The 25594-nt window shown below is 45.4% G+C and overlaps 1 protein-coding gene across 2 annotated transcripts in view; it reads left to right on the top strand.

Annotated features, from left to right (window-relative positions):
* The first annotated feature begins 6630 nt into the window (after nt 1-6630).
* Nucleotides 6631-25594, top strand: part of EZR (ezrin) — a 51570-nt gene continuing 32606 nt past the window's right edge. Inside the window, exons 1-2 of one of the 2 annotated variants that reach the window (XM_045500183.1) lie at nt 6631-6833; nt 7703-7791. In XM_045500183.1, coding sequence (XP_045356139.1) covers nt 7780-7791 — 12 coding nt within the window. In that variant the 5' untranslated portion in view covers nt 6631-6833; nt 7703-7779. Of the gene's footprint in view, nt 6834-7304; nt 7403-7702; nt 7792-25594 lie in introns of those variants that run through there. The other variant, XM_045500184.1, reaches the window with a different exon arrangement.

Below are 25594 nucleotides of genomic sequence, written 5' to 3'. Positions count from 1 at the left end.
TGGATGTCCAGCCATCCACGCATTCCTGAATCCAATTGGTGTGTGTGTGGGGGGGGGGGGGGGTCCCTTGAGGACCAAGTCCCAGGAGGTGGCTTGGAATTGCAAACTGGCCAAGTGACAATGCCAATTTCATGGGAATTCACAGGAAGTCTGCTAAACCCCCAACAGCCAAAGGCCAAGTTTTATTAAGTGTGATCTTTAGGGGTTTCACCTGTCTTGCTCCCCCCCTGTAACCCACTGCATGACAAGAAGCAGGAACTCAGTAAATATTTGTTGAATGACGGATGTGGTCCATGTTCCATCCTAAAAGCATTGCTCGAGATGTGATAAAGATGAGTTCATTCCGTAGATATTCAGTAAGATCCAGCCAGGTCAGGTAACCTTCATCACCTGCCACAGAAATTTGTCTGCCCTGTTAGCAACCAGTTTTTGTTGTTGTTGTTGTTGTTGTTTGTTTGTTGTTGTTGTTGATTTTAAGTGCCAAATCTTCAGTGTATGTTCAAATCCCTAGGATCCACACATTTCAATGCTTAGTGAGATAATATAGTCACTACAAATGCGCAGGGCTCTGTGTTTGATTCAGCCCAAGAAATATTGACTGAGCTCCCTTTATCTGCAGGGTTCTGTTCTAGGTACATGAGCTACTAAGAGAGCAGATTCTGGCTTTCCCTTCAAGGAGCTCCCGGTCTGAATAGACAGCAATCCAAACAAATGCTAAAGCTACCTCTGTCATGCCGGACATTTCCAGCTCATTAACCACTTTATTAACTTAGCTTTTGTGAAACCAAAAAAAAAAAAAAAAAAAAAAAAAGAAAGAAAGAAAAGAAAGAAAGAAAGAGTCATGAGAAAAATGTTTATGGTTGATTATATTCTGCAACCAAGCACCTGACTAATAATAAGTAATTTATTCGGGACCTAGTCAGCTTTCACATTCAGTGTATTTTTTTTTCCATGTAAAGCATTAAACCAGGCATGGAAGAGACACATCAACTTTAGAACAGGAGCTTCTCCCGGGGAGGGCTAGGTGGGCTTCAGTGCTTTCTTTTTTTCATGAAATGTGAAGATAATGTGATAAAATATTACCATTTGTTAAATCTGGATAGCGGGTACATAGTTGTATATTGAATTATTTTTTGAAGATGAAAACATTTTGGGGCACCTGGGTGGCTCCATTGGTTGAGCATCCGACTTTGGCTCAGGTCATGATCTCGTGGTCTGTGAGTTCGAGCCCTGCATTGGGCTCTGTGCTGACAGCTCAGAGCCTGGAGCCTGCTTTGGATTCTGTGTCTCCCTCTCTCTCTGCCCCTCCCCCGCTCATGCTCTGTCTGTCTGTCTGTCTCTCTCTCTGGCAAAAATAAATAAACATTAAAAAAATTTAAAAAAAGAAAACATTTTATAATTTTTACAAATTATAAAACAACATGCTTCCTGATAATACAGAGGAGACATAAATCCATTTCCTGGGAAAACTATCGTTAGGATCAGCATGGGTTCTACTTTGTGCCCTTGGGGCCCCTGAGGGATGTGGCCCTGTCTGTCTCTGGCCTATGTGACTCTAGTCGGCTATATTTGGGTTATTGTCTGTTCTTTGCAATATTTCTGCCTCTTTGCCGTCAGGCGTTGCGTCTTACTGCTGTCAGGGTGGCTGCTCATACCTTGCCGCCTCCTTTCTAATCTGCTGTGTCCTGGGAAAAGAGCTCATCAAACTTGTTAGAACCCCAACTAAAACTGGAATGAAGGGAAACACAGAAAGTCTTAATAGATGAATTGTTTAAACAGTTTTCCCCCACCATCATCTGCTTTTCAAGGGTGTTTGGGGATCTAAGGAAGTCAAGCGTTTTCCAGGGCACAGCAGTAAGGCGTGTTGGATAGAAAACTAACCTGACTCCTGTGACTTCGATACTAACTAGCAGTGTTCATTCATTTGTTTATTCAACAAATATACATTGAACGCCAACTAGGCGCCAGGCACTGTTCTAGCTGCTGAGGGCATAGCAGCGAACAGACAGACAGGAGGAGCTTCAATTCTTATAGGGGAGGCAGAAAACAGCCGCAAACAGGCAAGACACAGCAGAGAGTGGGAGGTGCTCTGAACACAGCAAATGAGGTGAAGGAGCAGGGAGCGACCTGGGAGGTGGCACTTCTTGTGGAAAGGTTGGGAAGTGCTCTCGCAGAAGGCAGTATTCGGATAAAGGCCAAGTTGGCAGAGATGGGGGAAGGGCATTCTAGGCAGAGGGAGTGTCACATGTGAGGTCCCTGAGGCAGGAACAGGTTTGCTACTTTCATGGAACAGAAACTCTGGACAGCTGGGCCACAGTTAGCACAGCACCAAGGAGATCAACAGCAGGTGCAGGTGGAGAAGCAGGCAGGAGGGGATCCTGAGGGGCCGAGGAAGGGGTGTGAATGTCATGCTAAAACCCACTGGCTGGGGAGATACACAACGGGGCACATTCTGCGAAGCTGCTGGTAGGTCTGCTGGATTGGATGCAAGACGGACGAAGGATGAAGTGGGGTCAGGGGATAGAGAGGAACTCAGGCTGGCTTCTAGGTTTGGGACCAAGCAACAGGGCTTGGATGCGCCTGCTGTTTGCCAAGAAGGGGAAGGTTGGGAGACGGGAGACACCGAGTAGAGAGTTGTTCCTGGTGGGGGAGGTCGGGGCTGGGAATGCTATGTTAGCCTTGGGACTGGATAACATGGCCTAGGAAGTAGCTGCACACAGGGAAGGGCCCAGAAATGAGCTCTGGGCTAAGCCTGCGGTAGGAGGTTGGGGAGAGGGCCCTGGAGACGGGAGAGCAGAAAAAACAAACCCTAAGAACAGAATGCTCCCAGGGAGTGTTATGTGTGGGGAAGGCTGCTCAGGAGAAGGGTAAGATGAGGCAGAGAAGTTTGGCCCCTGGATTTAGCAAGACGAAAGTCACTGGCTATCTTGACAAGAGAAGTTTGGGTGCAGAAGTTCGGGCAATTAACTTAATTTCTGTGGGGCTATTTCCTCTTTGAAGTGTGGGTAATGGAATAAATGACATCTGAGGTCCTGTCCACTACCTCATTGTACAATTTGTAAGCTGGATAAAAAAACAAAAAACAAACAAAAAAAAAACTCATAAAATGATCAGAGATAAGAAAAATGAGAAAAGAAGCTATACTAAAATTTTAGGGCATTTATCAGTTAAAAAGTTGTGTGGTCATTAATACACTTCTACATAAAACCCAGTAAGGCTATTTATGCCAAGTTTTAAATAAGCTAAGGAAACTTTAAAATAGAACACGGAGTGGCCAGAATTCTTAGCAGACCCGAAGTATAGAAGCTGTTCGATCAAAACTACCAAGAGACTCCTTCTAGCTTATTGGCTGGGAAGTCCCTTAAACATGATCTCTAGACACAAGGCAGTGGCCACCTGTCGGGCTGCCTGAGTTCTTACCCCTCCTTTGCTCTTTCACCCACCGTCCTGAATTTTCACACAAGGTTATTGAGTCCTGAGAAATAACCCCAATTCTTGTTTGGCCAAGGGCACCCTGCAGTCTTCCCTATTGCCTGTTGCCTATTCTTTTGAAGTGAGAGAGACTAGACTGTCATACTATTTGTGAACTTTGGTTGAGATAATTCAGCACCAGTGCGGAGACAGGCTCGGAGGTGATCTCGGAGGAAACCTGCCCTCGAGGGATGTGCCTGCTCTTGTCCTTGCTGTTGTGTCTAAACCCACCTTGAACTGCCCTGACTTTAGTATAAACTTGCCTGAAGAACTCCAAGCAGGAGTTTCTTTCACCAGGTTCAGGGGGAGACATAGGATTTCCCTCATCTAGCTAAGAAACGGAAGCCCTGAAATGAGAAGGGAATCAGCCGTTCAAGGTGATGGGCAGGTTCAACGAGAGCAAGGAATGGAATCCAAGACTCTGAGCTCCCAGTCTCCTCACTTCTTTCCGTGACATGGGTTACCAAATGTGAACAAAATCATGATTTACAAATACAGGGGAATAACTTTACAAAAGAAGCATGAAGGGAGGGGTAAGTAATATTTGTCAGGATCCTGACACATCCTAAGTCAGCTGTTCTCAAATTCTGGTATACATCAGACTCACCTGTGAGCTTGTTAAAGCCATAGATCCCAGGGTTCACCTGAGGCTTACTGGCCTGTCATTCCGAGAGGGGCTCTTTGGATGATTCTAGTAATGCACACTGGGGGCGCCTGGGTGGCTTGGTCGGTTAAGCCTCCGACTTCGGCTCAGGTCATGATCTCACGGTCCGTGAGTTCGAGCCCCGCGTCGGGCTCTGTGCTGACAGCTCAGAGCCTGGAGCCCGTTTCAGATTCTGTGTCTCCCTCTCTCTCTGCCCCTCCCCTGTTCATGCTCTGTCTCTCTGTCTCAAAAATAAATAAACGTTAAAAAAAAAAATTTAATAATGCACACTGAAGTTTTAGTACCACCGTCCTAAGCAATTCTCATAGGTGCCTTGGAATTCAGTCTTCTGTGTGTCCTGGGGCCACAGGAGGGAGAGTGGGAAGGGGTTTAGGTCCAAATGTCAGATGAAATAAATTTCTCCTGGTAAATCCTCTGAAAGCACTCATAAGATACAGTACAAATGTTTTTTGTGGGGGCAGAAAACCCGGTACGTGTTAGTATAATGCTTACAGTTAAGATGTGAATACGTATGCAAACCATGCCTCTATGCTAATTTAACTCACCCGGGAAATTATGCCTACAAGTCAAAACTAAATGCTCCACTCTATGACTCAGTGACCCAAGAACACCACGGAATATGTATTATTATCTCCATTCTGCACACGAAGAGCTGGGAGCTCGTCACTTTAAGAGACTCGCCCCAAATGACCGGGACCAGAATTCAGACTTAGCTCTATTTGCTTCTGATCTTTTCATTAAACTTTTTGAGATTATCTGTAGATTCACATGATGTAAGAATGTGATCTTTTCATTTGGACCACGTTGCCACAGGCCAGTTCATTTTTAAGCATTCCCCTGAAGGGCAAAGTTCGGAAATGCTCCAGAAGGTCTTAGGGCCACTGCTATTTCAAACATCCAATTTAAAAGACGATAAACTGGGTAAGATAAAAAAAAAAAAAAAAAAAAAAAAAAAAATATTAGAGGCCTATCCTATGAGAAGAGTTGGGGACCAAACATGGCTAATGAGACTCCAGACAGTGATAATGAGCTAGAGATAGCGTGCTAGCAGTGACCAGTTCCATCCAAACTATTATCACTGGAGGGTATTTAAATCTCTTTTCATAGTTCCTACCACAGTTACATCTCATTTTAATACAAAAGAAAGTCTCTCTTTAGGAACACACTTGTCAGAATACAGGACAAAATCTCAGAAAAGGCCTCCGGCCACACCTGTGCCCCTGCAACGCTGTGGGCCTGCAGCTTCGGGGGGGGGGGGGGGGGGGGGTTATCCTGTGAGCCATCTGTTCCTGTGACAGGTTAGGCCTTACGGGGAGGTTGGCACTGTGCTAGGCACTTTGCATGCATTATCTCATTTAACCCCTACCTGTCCTTGCAGGAGGTGCTAGTCGCATCCCCGGTCGACAGACAGGGAAACTGAGCCTTAGAGTCTGGTGGTTTGCCCAAAGTCACCGGTTACTGTCTGTGCCAGGATAGATTTGAGCACTGTTTTAGGCATCCTCCACATATCACCTCTAATCCTCGTAATGACCCCATGAAATAGGTGCCATAACTGTGCCATTTTACAGATGTGAAAGCACACACTAGCTCAATAACTCGCTCAACTCACGTAGGGAGTTAGTGGTGAGCCCAGGAAAGGAATTCAGGAGAGGCTCTGCTCTCAAGCATTGAGCCTGCATCACAATCACCTGGAGGGCAGGGAGACACAGATTGCTGGGCCCCAGCCCTAGTTTGTGATTCCGGGGGCGGTACCTGTGAATTTCCATTTCTGCAAGTTCAGAGGTGAGGTCGAGACTGCTGGCCTGGGAAGCACGCTTAGAGAACCACTGCCTTAGAGTTAGCTGTCTTGATCACTGAGTGACAAATCCTACTGGCCACCAAAGTCCATGTGTGTTTGTGTGTTTTTAAAATGTTCTCTGGAGAACCATCTGCAAAAAAAAAAAATATTTAAAACAATTCCTAGAATTCCTGCCTATGGAGATTTTACCATAGCTCTGAGTTAGTCAAGTCAAATTAGACCACAATGTGCCCTTTAACCGGAGCGTTCAGCCGTGGAGCGTCTTCTATGCTTGTGTCCTCTGCCGAATCCGAAGGCAGGAGCTCCGACCACGTGCACGAGAACGGCGGCCCGCGGGTCTCAGAACCCGGCCTCGTCCTGGTGCAAGAACTACAAAATGACCTGACCACAGGGGCTGCCCCACTCTAAAACGGCCCAGGCTCCCCTGGGGCCGCCGGCTCCTTTGGGTTTATTTACGTTTCCCCCCCCCCCCCCTCTGTCCGCTGTGGAGCGAACGATCTCACACCCTACATCTGCCATTAGGACTCGAACCCTAAATCCGGCAAAGTCCTCCGCAAGGCAAGGGGACAGGCAGCGAGAAGGGAAAGGTCTTTACGACACAGGCGGCGGGGGACGCGCCCACCGGGTCCCCGCGCCCCTCGGGAGGCGCCCGGCGGGGTGGGCGTGGCGTGGTCGGGGGGCTCCGGGCGGCGTGGGCGGGAGGCGCCCCGGGGCGCGGGCAGCGGCCGCAGCCATCTTGCGCGCCGGGTGCACCTCGCAGGTCGGGCGGGCGGGCGGGGCAGTTAGGGGCGCGGCCCCGGGACCCCGCCCCGCCGAGGACTCTCGGGAGCGCGGGCCGCGGGCTCACTTCGCCGACACACCGACAGCCGGGAGCGCAGCGGTCTCCTGCAGGCGCCGCGGGTGAGCCGGGAGGGCGGCCGAGGCCGGGGGGCGGAGGGCCGGGGCCGGGGGGGTCCGCGCCCCACGGAGGGGATCGTGGCCCGGACTCGCCGGCAGGTGTGGCGGGGCCCGCCCGGCGGAGGGGGCGGGGGGCTTGCGCGGGAGCCCGGAGCCGGTGGTGCCCGGGAAGAGCCGGGGTGGTCCCCGGGCCGGTGGGGTCCCTCGTCCGGCCCTTGGCGCACGGTTCTCTCTGTCGGCCCAAGTAAGAGGCAGGTGAAGCTGAGCCTTCCGGCGTGGCCGCCCCTGGTGCTCCAGACCTTCCTCTTTCGACTCTGTCCCCGGGGGTGCCCCACCCGAAGTGCCCGCGGAGCCCGGGCTGCGCGGGCGCGCGTCCTGCCCGCGCCCCTCCCGCCTCGCTCGGCCCGTGGCCCTCTGGCCGCTCCGGGGCGGGGACCATTTTTAAAAAAGTGTTTCTCAAAGGCTTGACGGTTGCGGTTTCAGCCCTGGGGCAAACGGTTGCTTCACAAAGTGAAACTTGCTGTCGGCTGCGTTCCCGCCTGGCTTCCTGGAAGTCCGAGAACTACCTCGGTGTACCCCCCACCCCCACCCCGCTTCCGCGTCCCCGAGCGGGACCCCGCGCCCCCTCCCCGCCGCCCACGTCCCCCCGCCGGGGTCCCCTGCGCCCCCCTCCCCCGCGCGGCCCGGCCCCCCTCCCCGCAGGGCCCGCCCGGCCCGCCGTAATTGCAGGTTGGGCGGTGACTCACGCCGGCGCCCGCCCGGCCGGTTCTTAAGCAGCAGCGCGCGGGGCGGGCGCCGAGTGTCGGGCGCGGCGGCGGGAGGAGGCGGCGGCGGGCGGCTGCGCGCTCTGAAGGGCTCTCCTCTGCCTGCAGGTCGGGAGCGCGGTCTCAGCTGCTGCGGCAGAGTCGAGTTTCCAGGGGCTTTGAGGAGAACCCGCCAGGAACCGAAGATGCCGAAACCAGTAAGTGACCCAGCGTCGGGGCGGGTCGGACGCTGCGGGCGTTCTTGCAGGGCGGCGCTGCCTGGGCGAGGTGCTGGGGCTCTTCTTTGTGCCACCGAGGTTCTCGTGCAAACGGCGAGACGGCCGGAGTGGGGAATTGTCTCCCCTCTTCGGGATTCGTTGGTCCTTTTGTGTGGAACTCTTGGGAAGTCCACTGTGCTGCCCCTCTTTCTACCGTCTTTTTGTTTGTGAACGCCCCCCTGCCCGCCCGGGTACTTTATGCTCTTTTGTAAAAGAAAGTTTGGTCTGCTTTAAAAAAAAAAAAAAAAAAGTATTCTAATGCAACTTGGGAGTTTTTTTTTTTTTTTTTTTAAAGAAAAGTCGGGTGGCTTCCGAAGGCACATCACCTCCGCGTCCCTTAAGCACCGGAACCCAATTCACCCCAAGTCTGCCTTTGGTGCTTTAAAGGGCGTCCAGCTTAGAAGACCCCGTCTTTCTGGCGGGCAGCTTCCTGCCAGGCCTGTGAAGTTGTGCTCTCTTAACCTGGGAATTTGCTGCTGGCAGCAGGATTCCTATCTCTGAAAGCGGTTTAGTAATGAACTTGAATTGCAGGTGGAGGAAGGTTCCCCTGCACTCCTGGTCGTGCGCTCCTGGGCTACATCATAAACGTCAGCTGATTCTGGTGCCCGCACCTCTGTCCCCTGAATCTGATTAGGCCGCTATCAGGGTTAGATTGCTGGCCAGGCCTGGGGTGAATTACTTTCACTGAAGTTGTGGGAGCAAACAAGGCAGGTGCTTTGTGACCAGCGTTTCTTGGAAAGTTGTATAGATTTACCTGCTTTAACACAGGTGAACGGTGACCAGATGCTGCAGAGAGGCTTTAACTTTTTTTGTTTTAATGGTTTTAAATCATGATGAAGAAAATTTCTGGATTCATGAAAAACTGCAGTAAAAGATACATGTGGGATTTTTCTAGTTTTTCAAACAATTTGGTTCTGTAGTCGATGTTTATGTGCTTTTTCTACCATGAAGTCGTAGATTCTTAGTAAAAGGAGCTCTTTATTAATAAAGTCTGTACTGTTAGGTTAAATAACCATGTTAATATGTTATCAGAGAAGTCAATATAGTTTTGCCTGAATTACATGGTTAAAATGATTCATTCATGATGTAGAAATTTTTTTTCCTACACAAATTTATTTTTTCTATTTAAAAAAGTTTCTTTTAGAGAGCACAAGTGGTGGGATGGGTGGGGGGTGGGGGAGAGAGAGAGTCTCAAGCAAGCTCCAGGCTCAGTGCAGAGCTGAAGCAGGTTCCATCCCACAATCTGGGATCATGGCCTGAGCCAAAATCAAGAGTCAGGCTCAACCAAGTGAGCCACTCAGGGGCCCCACAAAATTCTTTTCATTTCCACTTGCACATAACATCCAGGCCTTACAATGCCTGTGATATAAAACTGACCTAAAAACACAACCTTACTCGGGGCACAGCCCCCATGCAGGCTTTTGCAGAGCTGTGGTCAAGATATTACTGTAGGTATGGTTTTCTTTATTTCACTAAAAGAAAAGATGCAGAGTTCAGCTTTGAAGATCTCACTCTGAAAAAAGTCAGTAAACCAGTTTCCTGTTTCTTTCTCATTTCATCTGTTTCTTTCTCATTTCTCAAAGTGAACCTTAATTTCTTTTATTCTGTTTTTTTTGTTGTTGTTGCAGTAAAATAATACATAATATGCAATTTGCTGTCTTAACCATTTTTTTTCAGTGGCATTAAGTACATTCATCCATTTGTAGAACTTTTACATCTGTCGAAACTGAAACACTACCCATTAAACACTAACTCCCCATCCCCTCCTCCAGCCCCTGGCACCCACCCTTTACTTCCTTTCTCTATGACTTCGACTGCTCTGGGTCTCTAATATAAGTGGAATCACACAGTATGTGTCTACTTGAGACTGGCTCATTTTAGTTTAATGACCTCAGGGTTCATCCATGTGGTAGTGTGTATTAGAATTTCCTTCCTTTTTAAGGCTCTTTGTATTTCTTATGGCAGGCATATTTTAATTGTATGTGTAAATATAGAAACATCTGAATAGTTGGGGTTTGAGGCTTCTACCTGATCCTTTGAATTCAGTATTTTTGATTGATATCTAAACTGTGAGTAGACAACTTTATAAAAACAGTGTAAATGAAATATGTATTTGCTGCTTTCCCTCTTAATACTGCTTCTCGAATCACTACTTGCTAGAAAGATTGAGTGTTCTCTCATCTGGCAAGCATCTGTCCTGCAAGCTGCGTGTGCAAAGTGTGGGTGGGTGAGGCAGCTTGTCTTCAGGGAGCTTCTAGTCTGGGACCTGAGCCCAGACACATGCAAATGCTAAAATAGAAGCTGGGTCACTCTGAGTGCCACCAAAGAGGGAAAGAGGCTTAAGTCAAGTGCAACACAATTAAGAGGAAAATCATCCGATGGGGAAATGGGTGGACTTCATTGAGAACCCTTCAGCTGAGTCTTGCTCAAGGCCTGTGGGTAGGATTTGATCGGCCTGGGCACTCAGAAGGAGAGCTATTGTCTGGTTTTACTTTTCCCACAACTGCTTTGGGGCTCTACTCATGTGTGACTTGTAGACAGACTTCCAGGGAGAATGATCTGAGGCCTAGAAGGCACTACGTACGCCCTCTGCTCAGCTGATATGTTTGGCCTTGTGGGTCCTTATTTGGAGAGAGCCGCGGTGGGGGGGTGCGGGGGGGTTGTGCCCAGGGAGCGGTCTCAGGAAGCAGTCTTTGTGCCTGTGGTTCAGCCAAGGGTGACCTGTGGTACCCTTCCTCCTTACTTCTTACCACCACAGTTGCTCTCTTCATCATGATAGGAAGGAGGCATAGGACGGTAGGAAGGAAAACCACAGCAGTCAAGCTTAGGAATGAAAAAGGTGTTGCATTCAAGGCTAAGCTCTCAGAATCTGTTTTCTGAGTTTAGCCGTGAGCTGCCTTAAGTGGTGTTCCTTTCTAAAGTTTTGATCTGGAAGTTTCTGATATAAAAGCAAATATTCTCTTCAGTAGGAAAACTGTGAAAACAGGTTCAAGATTCCGCCTTTTGCCAAAATCTGAAGATAATTTCTCAAATTACTTTGTCTCTCTGGGAATATGTTTTTTTCCCCTTGGGTAGATACCCAGTATGGAATAAGTCCTTGTTTCTTAGCTTGTTTCCGCAGGTTCATTGTCTATAAAATGGGACTGCCGGCGTCCTTAATTCATATTGTTGCGCGAGACAATTAATGTCCACTAAATATTTCAACAGGCACGGGATTTACTGAATATACACTGATACATTTTCCATCCCCTCCATCAATTGAGTAGCACACATGGGATATGTTTTGTGTATCCCTCTGTCTTCAAAATGGGCAGATGGTGAATTAGCTAAGATTTTCCCATGTGGTGGTGAGAAGTGCTGGCTGGGATTAGTCATTTGTCATCATCACACTGTCTGTAAGGCACAATGAGTCTGTTTGTACATTCATCCATTAGTTCAGTCATTTATGCGTTACTATGGTAGATGTTGAGGTTACCAAGATGAGCAGGCACAGAAATAGTCCTTGTCATCATGGATTTACAGTCTGTTGAGGGGAACAGACAACAATCCTAGAATAACTTGATTGTGTACCATGGCATGCATGTGGTGGTGGTGGTTGGGGGGAGAGTTAATCGGGCAGGACAGGAAGGCACTCCCAAGAGGCAATGACTGTTCTGAGCAATGTAAAGAATGCAGGGCCATTCACTAGGTGAAAAAGGGAGGCAAGGAATGTACCAGGCAGAGGGAACCCACTTGTGCAAAGGTCCTGTGGTAGAAGGGGGGGGGGGTAGGATGAGTTCAGGGTTCCAAATATGGACGAGTATAGCTAGGGAGAAAAACAGGCCAGCTGTGCCTAGCCTAGTAGGTCTTAAGAGGGCATTTTCAGGGCTTAACTCAGGGGGAAGCACTGATGGGTGTTGATTGGAAGGAAGTGACCTGATCAGATTGGCTTCTGAAAGGTCACTGCACCTGCAACATGAGAATCAGTAGGAGGTGAGAGGTGGAGACTGTAGACTATTGGAACAGCCCAGGTGAGGGGTGGTAATAGGATCGACCAAGGCAGTGTGATGCAAGTGGAGAGAGGTGGGTGTTAGGGAGCTCTTTGGGAGGTATACGTGATAGGACTTAGTGATGGATTGGATGTGCAGGGGCAGAGGGCGGGTGGAAGGTTGACTTCTGGCCCCTGGCTTGCATAACTGGACAGATGGTAGTGCCATTCACTGAGATAAGGAACCTGGAAAAGGACTGGGTGTGGGAGGGAGGGTTGAGTTTGGTTTGTACTTGCTAATAAATTCGTGACTGTAAATGATGAAAGGAGTCCCTTTGACTTCTCTCATTATTATAACCGCTACCTCCTGAAATGCAATATAGATGTCAGTGTTTTTCTTAAGCTACAGGTTTTTAAGTCCACGTAAAGTAAAAGTAATCCACCGGCTTCTAATTTTTCTTCTGAGTGCGTGTACACATTACACATAAAGTTAAAGGTGAGGATTAATTTAGTGCCATGTTCTCCGACTTTAGTATAGGTAATTATCTGGAGATCTGAAGATTCTGGAGTCTCTCACAGTTCTACTGAATGCCTGTCTCTAGGGCCAGGTAGGATGTGCTTTCTAGTAAGCTCTCCAGATGGTTCTGAAGTGCCCCCAGATTTTGGGAATTGCTGATTTCATAAGAAAGGGACAGTTTTTACATAGTTCTCCCTTTGGAACCCCACCAGGGCGGTGAGGCCCTCTTGATACTGGTGGTTGTGTGTGAGCAGAGACCAGAGCCTGTGGTGTGTTTAGGGGGGGCGGCAAAATCCAGTGTGATTCCAGAGCACCCATTCAGGCAGATGTTCTTGTAGGGAACATCTGTGTAGGAGTGAATACACAATCACCTTCTTAAAGTTCCAGCTTAAATGCCTTGGGTGCCATCATTGGTATTTGGAATGCGGCTGGGGTGGGGATAAAGGAGATAGCTGGATGGTTATCAAACTCCAGAAAGACTAGCTAAGATGTCCGATTGAATCTCTCTGATTTGAACTTCTCTCTGTGGGGGTTTGGTTGTGGAGCTTAATTTGGCCGCGACTGGTGCGCGGTCTCAAATTTTGGCTTTGTTTTTATTTATTTATTTATTTATTTATTTATTTATTTATTTATTTCAACGTTTATTTATTTTTTTTGGGACAGAGAGAGACAGAGCATGAACGGGGGAGGGGCAGAGAGAGAGGGAGACACAGAATCGGAAACAGGCTCCAGGCTCTGAGCCATCAGCCCAGATCCTGATGTGGGGCTCGAACTCACGGACCGCGAGATCGTGACCTGGCTGAAGTCGGACGCTTAACCAACTGCGCCACTCAGGCGCCCCTGTCTTTGTTTTTAAAGGGGAAGAAAAGCCAGCCGTTTTCCATTAAATGGCAGGGAAGAAAGAGATCCCATTCTTATGTTCCTCTTTGCTCTTCAGGCCTTCCACACTGGCCTCACTTAGTTACTGGTTTTTTGTTTTTTTTTAATGTTTTATTTATTTTTGAGAGAGAGAGAGACAGGTAGTGCAAGCAGGGGAGGGGCAGAGATCGAGGGAGACACAGAATCTGAAGCAGGCTCCAGGCTCTGAGCTGTCAGCACAGAGTCCGATGGTGCAGCTCAAACTCAAGAACCCTGAGATCACCACCTGAGCTGAAGTTGGATGCTCAACCGACTGAGCCACCCAGGTGCCCCTCCTTAGTTACTATTCTAAGTAGTAATGTGATTTCTAACAAAAATTTCATAAATTTACAAATATTTACAGGTTGGGTAAGGAAAACATTACTATTCTTACTGAATTACCATAATTTCTTTATTTTACTTAAACTTGTTTAAGTGTCTTTGATAATTTGAAGATTCTTAGGATGATTCAATATGTGCCTGCTTTCTTAAAGTATTTAGATGTTTTACCTGCAGTCTTAAGCAATAAAATTCAGTCTGCTTTCAGAATCACTGAATGCATATTTTATGCATTATATTTTATTTCATTTCAGTAGTAACTGCATTTGGGATTCCCCAGCTACTCCAATTAGTTTTTAGTTTAAGCACTAAATGTTTGGTTGCCACTGCTAATTACATGTGAATATTTATTGAAGAGACCAGAAGGTTGCATTATTTTCCTTCTAAGAGACTTACCATCCGTGCCTGTGGACATAAGGAAGATCTTATTCTAGATGTCTTTTTAAAGTTTACTTATTTTGAGAGTGAGAGGGAGCACAAGTGGGGAAGGGGCAGAGAGTGGGAGAGAGAGAGAATCCTAAGCAGCTCAGAGCCCTATGCAGGGTTTGAACTCAACAAACCTCTAGATCATGACCTGAGCTGAAGTCAGAGGCTCAGCCGACTGAACCACCCAGGCACCCATAGACTTCTATAAATGTTTTTTTGTTGTTTTGTTTTTGGTTTTTTTGTTTTTTTAAATTTTTAACCTTTATTTATTTTTTTGAGACAGAGACAGAGCATGAATGGGGAAGGGTTAGAGAGAGGGAGACACAGAATCCGAAACAGGCTCCAGGCTCTGAGCTGTCGGCACAGAGCCCGACGCAGGGCTTGAACTCACAGACCGTGAGATGATGACCTGAGCCGAAGTCACGCTCAACCGACTGAGCCACCCAGGCGCCCCTGTTGTTTTGTGTTTTAAGACAACTATGCTATAATGTGAGTTGGAGCGTTATGGCTAAAAATGCTTAGTATAACTATTATACATATTTTTTCCAAGTAAAAATGCACAGCCATGTAAAGAATAGTTTCATAATTAATTTGGTATTTTACTTGTACTTTGGCAAACTTCTAGGAACCTCAGTTTTGTCCTCTGTAAAATGGAAGTGAAGTTTTTACATGAAAAGAATGTTACATAAACAAAGTTTCTATGAAATCCAAATAAGTTTATCTCCAGGTGCTGTTTCTTGTGTACATTTTTTCCTGGAAACGAGCTTTACAAACTTTTCAGTGTAACGGAGCTAAAACTAAGGGTTTTAGTTTCCAAGTTGCTACTAACCAGGTAAAGTCTGTCACTAGGCCTTCTAAGAAAAACAGTGATGTGAAGTGTTTGGGTTGTGTAGTAAAAGGGAACATTCTTTCTCATCTTCTTGTAGTTGTGCAAATTCCCTGGGAGGTCATATGGGCTCCTTCCTTACCCCATTGAAGGCCTGTTGTATGCCATTACATTCTGAGTGCTAGAACTATGAAAAGAAATAAGCTAGATTGTTGCCTTTAAGGGATTGGATTCTCAGTCTAATTGGGGAGTCCCATATGTAAGCAAAGAGTTATAGTGCAGCGTAGTAGGTATGATAATAGAGATACAGACAGAAGAAGAGGAAGTGTGCCCTGGAGAGCTAGGGAAAGCCTCTCAGCTGGTGAGATGCTTGGGGTGGGTGTTGAGGGATGCCTAGGAGCTCACCAGTACACAGGAGCAGAAGTGAATTTAAGGCAGCAGCACTGGTCAGTTCTATTTTCCTTTGATTGTGAGTCACTTTTCATTCTCTAAGCTGTTTTTAATACCGATAGGTAAATGGTAATACGGTTCAAACAATGGGGAAGGCTGCATTAACATAGTAATTACCTTTTTAATCTAATGTATTTGAGAAAACCTTAAAAGCAGAGTGAAAATTTCCTGACCCTGACCCAACTTTTACTGTCAGCAGAAGGGAACAAATACCACCGAGGAGGATCAAACTATAATAGCCAAGTATAGTAGATTTTGCTTACCTTTTTGTTAACTATGAAGACACTTTCCACGTCCTATTTTTTTTTCTATTTTTGCCTGAAAGCCAGTTTTAAGCTTTCTGTATCAAAATCATCATGTCAGATATCGTCACAAATAATCGCTTTTACTTTAGGTGGAATAGTAGGCCAAGGCCAAATCTGGCTGTGCCGGTTTTGGTAGGGGATACCAGCTAGGAATGGTTTTTACATTTTTAAAGGGTTGTTTACAACAAAAGAACAGCAAATCTGCACCAGATACCAAAATGGCCCGCAAAGCGTAAAATACTTATCTGACCCTTCATGGAGGATTTCACCAACCCCTGCTTTCGGATAAAAAGAATTACTGTTCAATATGTTATCCTTGTATATATTTTATGACTAAGCTAATATTTTGAAGCAGACCCACACCAATTATTCCAGTTTTTAAAAATTCCTTCTCAAAGAGCAAGTAATCTGTTTTCTTAGCCAGTATTAGGTGTATCACAGGCTCTGTGCCTGGACAGGTATTGGGAAAGCTGTCATCACCTAGAAGCAGGCATGGTTGGTGTTGAGGTAATACTTTAAACAAGGCTGGTCCCCCAGCAGGTCTTTTGTTCTGTGGAGAAAGTGCTAGTATCTTGTGTCACACTTGCTAAGCCATTGTATGATGACAGATTTCTGGCGTATACTAAAAGAACACAATTTGTATCTGATATTTGAGTCGAAAGCAGAATATTCTATAAATGAGTTGCTTTTTTTTCTTTTTTATCACTGACAGTTTGAAATTAACTTTTGAAATTACCTTTTGAAATTACTATCGCCTATGTGAATTTCTGACTATAGATGGTTTTCTAATTCAATCCCTAATTTAGACCACTCTAAAATAGAACCTTCTCACTGTCCACCCTTTAGCCCACTTTATTTTACTTAATAGAACTTAGTTCTGTCTATAACAATGCTAGATACTGGGGTGGGGGGTGTTTTTTATTTTTTGTGTTTTTTCTTTCCTGGCCACGAAGCAAGATGCAAAGTGGCTTAAAAAAAAGAAAAAAAGGCATTGTTACCTGCTTTCAAGAACAAACTTTAAATTCCTACTTTATTGGCTGACCGACTAGATAAACATGCCTGCCTCTGACAGGGTGTTCTGCGGTGAGCTTGTCAACCTCCCTGTGCCCTGCCCCCTCACCTGTGAGACATGATCCAGGGACCTACCTCCCAGGTTCTGATGAGGCAGGACCGGAGAGCCTAGCACCGGAAGCTTCTGGCCTCGTGCCTGGCACCCGGGCACCGTCTCTTCTCACCATAGAGAACAGAGTAAATGGCAGAGGAACTCTACTTTAACTACTAAATTCTAATCTGATTAAAAGCTTTTGTAACTCATGATGGGCATTCTTTTTCTGACTTAGCCTAATAATGCAATATATTTTCCTTTTGCTACAATGAACATCACCCCCCTCCCCCCTTCTGTAACCTCCACTTGTTCATTAACAAGTAGAGCACCTACTATGTGCCAGGTTCTTAGCTCCTAGGGATACACTGATGAACAAAAAGGGGAAAATCCCTGCTTCCAGGGGCACCTGGGTGGCTCGGTCACTGAAGCCTCTGACTTTGGCTCGGGTCATGATCTCATGGTTGCCTGGATTCAAGCCCCACGTTGGGTTCTGTGCTGTCAGCAGAGCCCGATTTGGATCCTCTGCCCCTTCTTTGCCCCACCCCCTCTCATGCGCGCTCTCAAAAATATTAAGAAAATCCCTGCTTCCAAACCTCTAACATAAAGTCAGGGAGTGATAGCAGCACTGCTGTTGGTTTTCATCCAGGCTTTGCCGAGAGGCAGAGGTGCTTTTCTTCTCTCACTGACTCTTTGTTGGGTGACCAGTTAAAACGACTGGGCAGAGTGTGGTTTGTTTTTGTCTGTTTTGTTGTTGTTTGGTAAATCACTCTTGCATTGGGCAGTGAGCCAAGATACTTCTCTAGAACTTGTTTTCAAGTAGGTTTGATGATAAGCATGTCATCATTTGCCATGCCCCTGTAGATTCTTCCATCATTTCTCAGGCATTGAGGTTCAGGGAAAATTAATTCTTTTTGAATAATATTTGGACTTTTGCACCATTACTGCATCCATAGGTTTCTTGTAAAAATAGGTCTTAGAGGGAGAGCCAGCCATGGTTATTATGTTTTTAAAGAGAAAATTGAACCACAGATCACTTGGTAAAAGCTTAGAACATAAATATTATTTTGGAACCACCTCTTTATGAAAATACGTTATGTATATTAGTGTAGTGTTCTTGTTAAGGTGTTTCATTGCCTTGGTTAAATAATTACGGATGTTGCTTCTTCTTTTCAAGTATCTGCTTACATAAGTGGGACTTAGATGGGGAGATAGGGTGGGGAAAACTGGATGTTTGTTAAGAAACTGGCCAAACAGGGCAGCTTGGAAATACAGTATGATGACAAGGCTGCAGAGTGCATGACACAATTCGAGGAATTCAACTGTAAAAAGTTTTTGAGACAATGGATAATTGAATATTAACTGAATTTTAAATATTAAGGAATAGTTTTGAATTATGTTGGAAGTGATAGTGGTCTGGTGGGTAACACATATACACACATGTATATACTCAGAGTCCTTTAGAGCTACGTACTGAAGCTTTTACGATTGAAATGATCCTGTGGCAGCCTAAAAAATGCCAGCAAAAAAAAATTTTTTTTATCTTAAACTGGAAGAATATTTGAATCGAGAATGTTAGAAAGTTAATGGCATCCAGCTGGGTGACAGACAGTACATGAGGGGAGGGGGGAAGTCCTTGTACTGTTCTATTTTTGTGAATGTTTCAGATTTTCCAAAGTAAAGTTTGTTTTTTAAAAGCACATAGGGGTGAAAGGGAAAGATGCTGTCACTTTTACAAACCGCCAAATGCTGGAGTAGTTGGAGGGCAAGCAGGAAGGGACGTCTCTGCCCTGGGATCTGGAGTCCCAGGCGGGTCCTGCTGAGCAGCTCTCTACAGACCCCCGAGTGGATGCGGTTTCTTGGGAGACCTTGGGTGTTCTGATCAGATGAGTGACTGACCTAACCCCATCTGGACCCTCTAACCTCCCACATACATATTTTATTCAAGGGGGACCTCCAGTCAACATTGCAGTTGATTTGAAAACACACAGAAGTGTTTGTTCCCAGCTAGTTCCAGTTACTCTGTATTCCCACAATCTTGGGGGTGGGGGTGGGGGTGGGTTGTGCTGTGTTCTGAGCCCTGGCTGGAAATAGGTCATTGTCTCAATGGCAGCATTTGCGCAGCTGAAAATTGGAAGTGAGCGTAAAGCGTGGGGCATTCCGGGGCAGGGTTTTGGGGCACTGGGACCTTGGGTAGGGGTAGGGGCGGGACGAAGCAGCACAGACCTCCCCCACCCCCTTCCCCTCCACTGGTTATGTGCATAGATGTAATCCATCCTGGACCTGACAGACCAGATTGTGACCAAGTATAAATTGAAGGCTTTTGTTTTTGTTTTTCCCCAACACTTAGTGTAATTTCAGAAACACTGGGCCGTTTAAAGTAAGTTTGGTTGAAATGTGCTTATGCAGGCAAATTTTGTAAGGTTACTGATTTCATATGGAGTTTTAAAAAAGCTAATGGGGTCTTGCTCTCTGTTTTTGAAGATGTCAAAAGTAAGGGCTTCTTGGTCAAGTTCAAATGTATTTTGCCTAAGCTTCTTACAAGGGAAATGTTCTGTACCCCAAAATATTATGGCATATGTGGTTTTAACACTTTTTATTTTTGAAATACTCTTTACACCCAGCATGGGGCTTGAACTCACAAACTCAAGATCAAGAGTTGCATGCTTAACCGACTGAGCCTTCCAGGCACCCCTACTGCACATGGGATCTTAAGCAGGGGCAAAGATTTGTCAAAGAAATGGCACAAGATTTAAGTACAATTTATCTTTTATGTCCTTGCCTAAAACAACAGGTTAGTGAAAAGAATTCTGCTTGGACATTTCTATTTTTTCATAGGCTTCCCCCCCACATCACGCCCCCTCCCCAGTAGGTTAGATAGGAGAAACCCTTCAGAGACTTGTAACTTTACAGAGAAAACATTCCAGGTGGGTAGTGAAGTTTAATCTATAGGCCTTTAATTTCCTGTATTTTATGAGCCTAGAATTAAAAATCATTGCAGCAAGTGGTGGCCATCCTGGCCCTGGCCCTTCTCTTCTTTTATGGGATCCTCAGTTTGTGGATATAATTAACCTCCCTTTTCAGTGGACTAAATTGATGCTGAAGTATGTATGACACATCTAGCAAAACTGAAATCACGTGTTACAGAATCAAGACTTCACAAGCTTATTAGGTAAAGAGAAAGTGACCTTTGAGTGGGGAGAAAAGGATGTAGACAGCATCTGTGTTTCTGGAAAGAAAGAGTTTCTTTTGTGGAACGTGACATTCTTTGATCATTGCCTCCCCTTTCCTAGGTCAGGTGTCCAAGCATTGTAGCTAGTTTAGTGCCCATATTAAATCTACACACACAGTGTATGTCATTCCTACTTACAGACTCTCACAAAAAAAGGTTCTTTAAAACGCACAGCTATGGGCACCTGGGTGGCTCGGTCGGTTAAGCGTCCGACTTCGGCTCAGGTCATGATCTCGCGGTCCGTGAGTTCGAGTCCCGCGTCGGGCTCTGTGCTGACAGCTCAGAGAGTGGAGCCTGTTTCGGATTCTGTGTCTCCCTCTCTCTCTGCCCCTCCCCTGTTCGTGCTCTGTCTCTCTCTGTCTCAAAAATAAATTTAAAACGCACAGCTAGTAGGCGTCAGGAAAATGATTTTTATGTGCCCTCAAGCTGATAAGAAAATGTCCACCAGTATTCCTCTGCAGCACAGGTCATTGGAACTTGGGTGAGAGGGACGATCCTTTCATTTTGTCACATGTCTGGAAAGCAGTGTCTTCCTGCCTCTGTTTCCTCCTTCTAGAAGCGGTGCCTGAGCCCATGAACAGAGGGGAGCACGAAATGTTCCCAGCTCAGTTTTCAAGTAGTGGGAACTGACCTTCTTTTTAGTGGGGCTGCTCAGAAAGTTCCCTTCTAGCTCTAACGTTGTGATTTTCTCTGGTTATAATGAGTACAAACAAGACTGGTTTGTCTGCTTTTTGTATTGCAGCTCTGCTTGACAGGAAGTGGGTCTGGGGGCAGGAAGTGGCTTATTTTCAGAAGCAAAAGGAGCCATTTAGAAAGACTTGGGGTTTTATTACGTGCTCTTGAAATTATGTGATGGTTGATCTGGGCTCTTCCTTTTTGTATATCTATAATTTTACATAATTTTATCCTGGAATTTGGAAATATAAACTTTTCAGAATTGAAAACGATTGAGTTATTGAAAGATACAACTTTAGCAATAACATTTAGAAGCCCCATAGATACAAATAAGTATTTTTAGTAGCTGATTATCAGAAGTTGAGGAAGTTGCGTACACTTTTCTGGGCCTCCGTTTCCTCAGCCTTTCAAAGAAAGTAGTTGGACAAGGATAACTTTTCACCTCTCACCAAGCAGTACCCATTTAGAATCTCCCTACAAGATAGTTTTACCTTGTCACTACTTTTGTTGTTCCACTTATAATGTATGCATTTATGTAACATAAAAACATGATATAAAATATAATGTGTAGAGATACCTGAAACATGAAAGTTCTTTGGAAATCCCAAGACCCAGCTGTGATGTTAACACTCTGTCCTGTTGTCCACTGCACATTAAAAATTTGACGTTTCTAAAGTTAAGAAAGGAGGTAAAGGGTAGATAGTGTTAACTCTTATTATGATTAAGTTACCCTCAAAATTCCTTAAGTGATATCGAATTCTTAGCTAAAATGATGTTGGTGCCCCCCTCCCTCATGGTGTCAAAACGCTCTTGGGGTAGGAAGCAGGGGCCTGGCACACCCACCCCTGTATTTCCATGGTCAAAAAGATATTTTTAAGTGTTTACTTTTTAGAGAGTGTGCGCACACGTGCACGCAGAGGGGGGTGGGGACAGAGGGTGTGAAATGGGCTCTTCGCTGACAGAGAACCTGATGTGGGGCTCAAACTCAAGCCGTGAGATGACGTGAGCTGAAGTCAGACGCTTAACCTGCTGAGCCACCCAGGCACCCCATCCAGGTTAAAATTTAAACTCCCATTCCCTAATACTAAGGACTGTGCTTAACCTGAACTGAGAAACTCTACTTACAGCTACTTGGTTGATAATGGAGTTGAGCTGGCTATTTGTCATTGAACTCTGTGATTGTGACCTTACTTTTCATTAGTAATTAGCACCTGGGCAGATGTTAACCGACCACTGCTTTTTTTTACACTCCCATCTAGAAGGAATAGGAGGGGAGGGCACAGGATTGCTTTAATCCAGAAGGATAGTGGCCCATCCTGAGGCACTAGATTGTGGCAGGTTAATTTGGTTTCTTGATAGATACTCCCTCCCAATGGGACATTCTCAGGCTCCCATGAACTGGTAGCATCAGCTCACATGTAGCCAAGCTTGAATTGTCCTGGGGAAATGACTACCATCACCAGGAATGGAGTATCTGGAGCCCCGTGATGGGCAGCATGAGACGGGAGGACAGCCATCAGCAGCATCGCCCAGGCCTTCTCTGTGACTTTCAGTGCTTCCTATTCTCAGGAATAGTGGGACCACCCGCCCATGGTTCCTGGGAAGGTTCCAGGAATTACTGAGAACCAAGGATCAGCACTTTGACCTCTGTAGAAGTGCTGTATATTGGTTATCAGAGCTGTCAAAATGGACTCTTGGTCAGCCTTAACATTTGATGATTTTATTATTCCTGTTACGAGGCAATAAAAGACTGGAAAAGACCAGTATGTTGTCCTAGTTTTGTATAACTATTTGAAAACTATCAGAACATGAGTTTTATATCTATTCTGCCCTTCTGTCTTCAATGGTTTGTTGTGCTGCAGATAAAACGATGATGCATAGAAGAATTTTTACTGAATTCCCTGACCATTTTTGTTATAATCCAGCCTCTACATTTGCAAAGGTGTTTGACCGGTTCTCTTTGGCATCTGAAAATGTTCCTGCCCCAATCAACCAATTTGTTCACTGCTATTCAGTTTCTTTAATCTTGAAATAGAAGAACATATAAAATGACGTGATTGGGTATAATTTAAATGTAAGATACACAGGAGCTCAAAAGAAAGGAATAGCAGTATTTTGAGTCATTATCCATTGATTTACAGGTTTGCTGTTAGTGTTATTTAGTAAAATGTATTTATACTGCTTTTTCCATCTTCTCTGAAGGTCTGGTGTTAAGAGCTAGCACTAAACATGTATCTCTGGAATTTTAAACTTTGAGCCCAGCCTGCTTTGGGCGTGTGGTGACATGTGGTTCTGCTGGTGGTGGGAACATTTCTGCCCCACCAGCTCTGGGGGGGAACTTGCTGCCCCCCCCAGCTCTGACTGACCGTGGTGCTGGTGTCGGGTCATTATGGACTTGGCTCCATTTGATGCACAATCGTATTTTAAGGACCACATTTCTATTTTACTTGTCTTCTCTCTGTACATCAGTGTTGTGCTGTTGTGGTAAATACCTTCCCATAGCAACATACCGGTTTTTCTTTTGGCCTCTCTATCCTTAAAAGAATGGTATACGACAGCAGGGTGGTTTCTGGACTGGCTTTCTTCAATAAAAGCCGGGCTTGTCTAATTATATGCTTATTAGAAACTATAACAATGTAAAATATGGTCACTGGATTTTTTTTCTTTTTAACGTTTATTTATTTTTGAGACAGAGAGAGACAGAGCATGAACGGGGGAGGGGCAGAGAGAGAGAGGGAGACACTGGAAGCAGGCTCCAGGCTCTGAGCCATCAGCCCAGAGCCCGACGTGGGGCTCGAACTCACGTACCGTGAGATCGTGACCTGAGCTGAAGTCGGACGCTTAACCGACTGAGCCACCCAGGCGCCCCCGGTCACTGGATTTTCAGTGGCAACTACTTCTATATAATTTTGTTGTTTATATAAACAGTGTTAGTGGGAGCAGCGATGTCCATTTGAAACAAACATTTTATATCCTAGGTAGAAAAAAGTTATCTTTTAAGTAGTAGTCATTACCATGATCCCCTAAAAAGGGCTGATGATATAGAGGGAGAAAAGCTAAAAAATCCACTTGCCTTTGGGGCTTGGCTGAATTCATGCGTCTGCATTTCTACGCTAAGCCGATTAAGGTTTGCTAAGTTAACGGTCAAGTTTACGGAGCTTGGTCATTTGTTAGCTAGCGTTTGTGAAAAATGACCACTGTGTGTCATAGCTAATGTTAGGATTATTTATTGAGTTGGAGTATTGCTCATAAGGACTTGATCTTTATCTCAAAGATCAGGATCCAGAGAGATGACCAAAATAGGGGGTCCATCTGTTGGGATATGGAGTATGCCGGATGGGAGAGCATAGGTCTGTAACTTTTTAGTTCTAATGAATGAAAATTTAGTGAAGATATTTTTACATAGTGGATTATAAATAACAGCAATAAATGCATTAATTTGTCCAAAAGGTGTTGTGGCTTCTTGTGTGTTCGGGATAGTAACCTGTTGCCCTGAGCAGTGGCTGTCTGGGGTGGCTCACCTGTGAGTTTGGTAGAGTGGTGTCGACTTATGGGCTCCATCCCAACTTACTGAGTCAGACTCTCTGGGCCCGGGGCCCAGAAAGCTGTGTCAACAAGCTCTTCAGGTGAGTCTTTTGCGTGTGCAGGTTTGTGGAGCACTGAGGACCCAAGGAGTAGCTTATAAGGTGCAGCTGGCTGTATTTCTTAAACGATTACCAAGGGACACCAGATTTCCTACAACATGTCTGATGTGGCCACGTCCTTTGGGCAGCAGTGAACAGGGCTCTGGAGGTGTTTGTGTTAAGTAGCTGTAGCATGCCCGGCACCATCGGAGTTCCGTGTCGAACAGAAGACTCGGCTGCCTGCCTAAAAGTTAGAGCAGGAACACGATTTACTTGAGAGAACCCTGAACAAGAGCCTGGGTTCTCCCCTCCTCTCCTTGGTGGTGAACGCCCAGTTGTCTTCCCTCATGTGTAAGGGGAAGGAGTTGACTAGAATTCATGATGCTAGAAATACTGCTGGCTTCAGAGAGTAAGTGTGGGAGCGTAGGATTCAGAGTGTCTTCTAATGTGTTCACATCAGTTTGGCAGCTTGGACCGTCTTCCTGTGAGCACATAGAATATTTTCATTTACACCTTACAGCAGTAAACTTAAATTGAATTTTGGTTTTTAAAAATTCATTTTTCTGAGTTGCTGGGCTGGCTCAGTCGGCGGAGCATGTGACTCTTGATCTCAGGGTTGTGGTTTCAAGCCCCACATTGGATGTAGAGATTACTTAAAAATAAAATCTTTTAAATAAATACATAAAAATTCATTTTTCTTTCGTCTTTATTTTCCCCTAAAGATTTTTTATTCTTAACGATTTTGAATGCCAAACTGACAGTAGTTAGTATAGTTCATATTTGCAATCACTAAAGCAACGTGGAGCTAGTTAATAAGATACTCAACCCAAATGTCCCAAATGGTGAATGGATGGACAGCAGTGATGTATCCGTACACTGGAATGTTCCTTGGCGATAAAGAGGGAAGCCCCAGTACAGGCTATATCATGGATGAACCTCGAAAACATTACACTGAGTGATGGAAGGCAGAGTGTTTATACGCCCTGTTGAGAACACGGAAATCTCTGGAGACAAAAAGTAGATGAGTGTTTCTCAGGGCTGGGGAGAAAGGAGTATTGGCAGGGGTGACTGCTAATGGGCACCAGGTTTCTTTTAAGGGAATGAGATGCTCTAAAATTAGATAGTGGTGCTGGTTGCATAACTCTGCTGAAAACCACTGAATTGCATGTTTTAGATGGGCGAATTGTGTGTAAGTTATATTTCAACAAAGCTGTTATTAAAAAAGAACACATAATGACTCAACATGAAAATCAAAATACAATAGTCTCTATAATTATTGAATTACATGAACCAAAATAGCATCTCAGAAAACTGTTATAAATCATTTATTATCTGTTGTGAGAATTTTTCCTTGTTCCACTTCCCTGCTTCCCCCATTTGTGGG

The sequence above is a fragment of the Leopardus geoffroyi genome, chromosome B2 (assembly GCF_018350155.1).
Source record: "Leopardus geoffroyi isolate Oge1 chromosome B2, O.geoffroyi_Oge1_pat1.0, whole genome shotgun sequence".
NCBI classification, from domain to species: Eukaryota; Metazoa; Chordata; class Mammalia; order Carnivora; family Felidae; genus Leopardus; species Leopardus geoffroyi.
The sequence above is the reverse complement of the archived record's forward strand: the minus strand, read 5'-3'. Positions and strand labels throughout refer to the sequence as shown.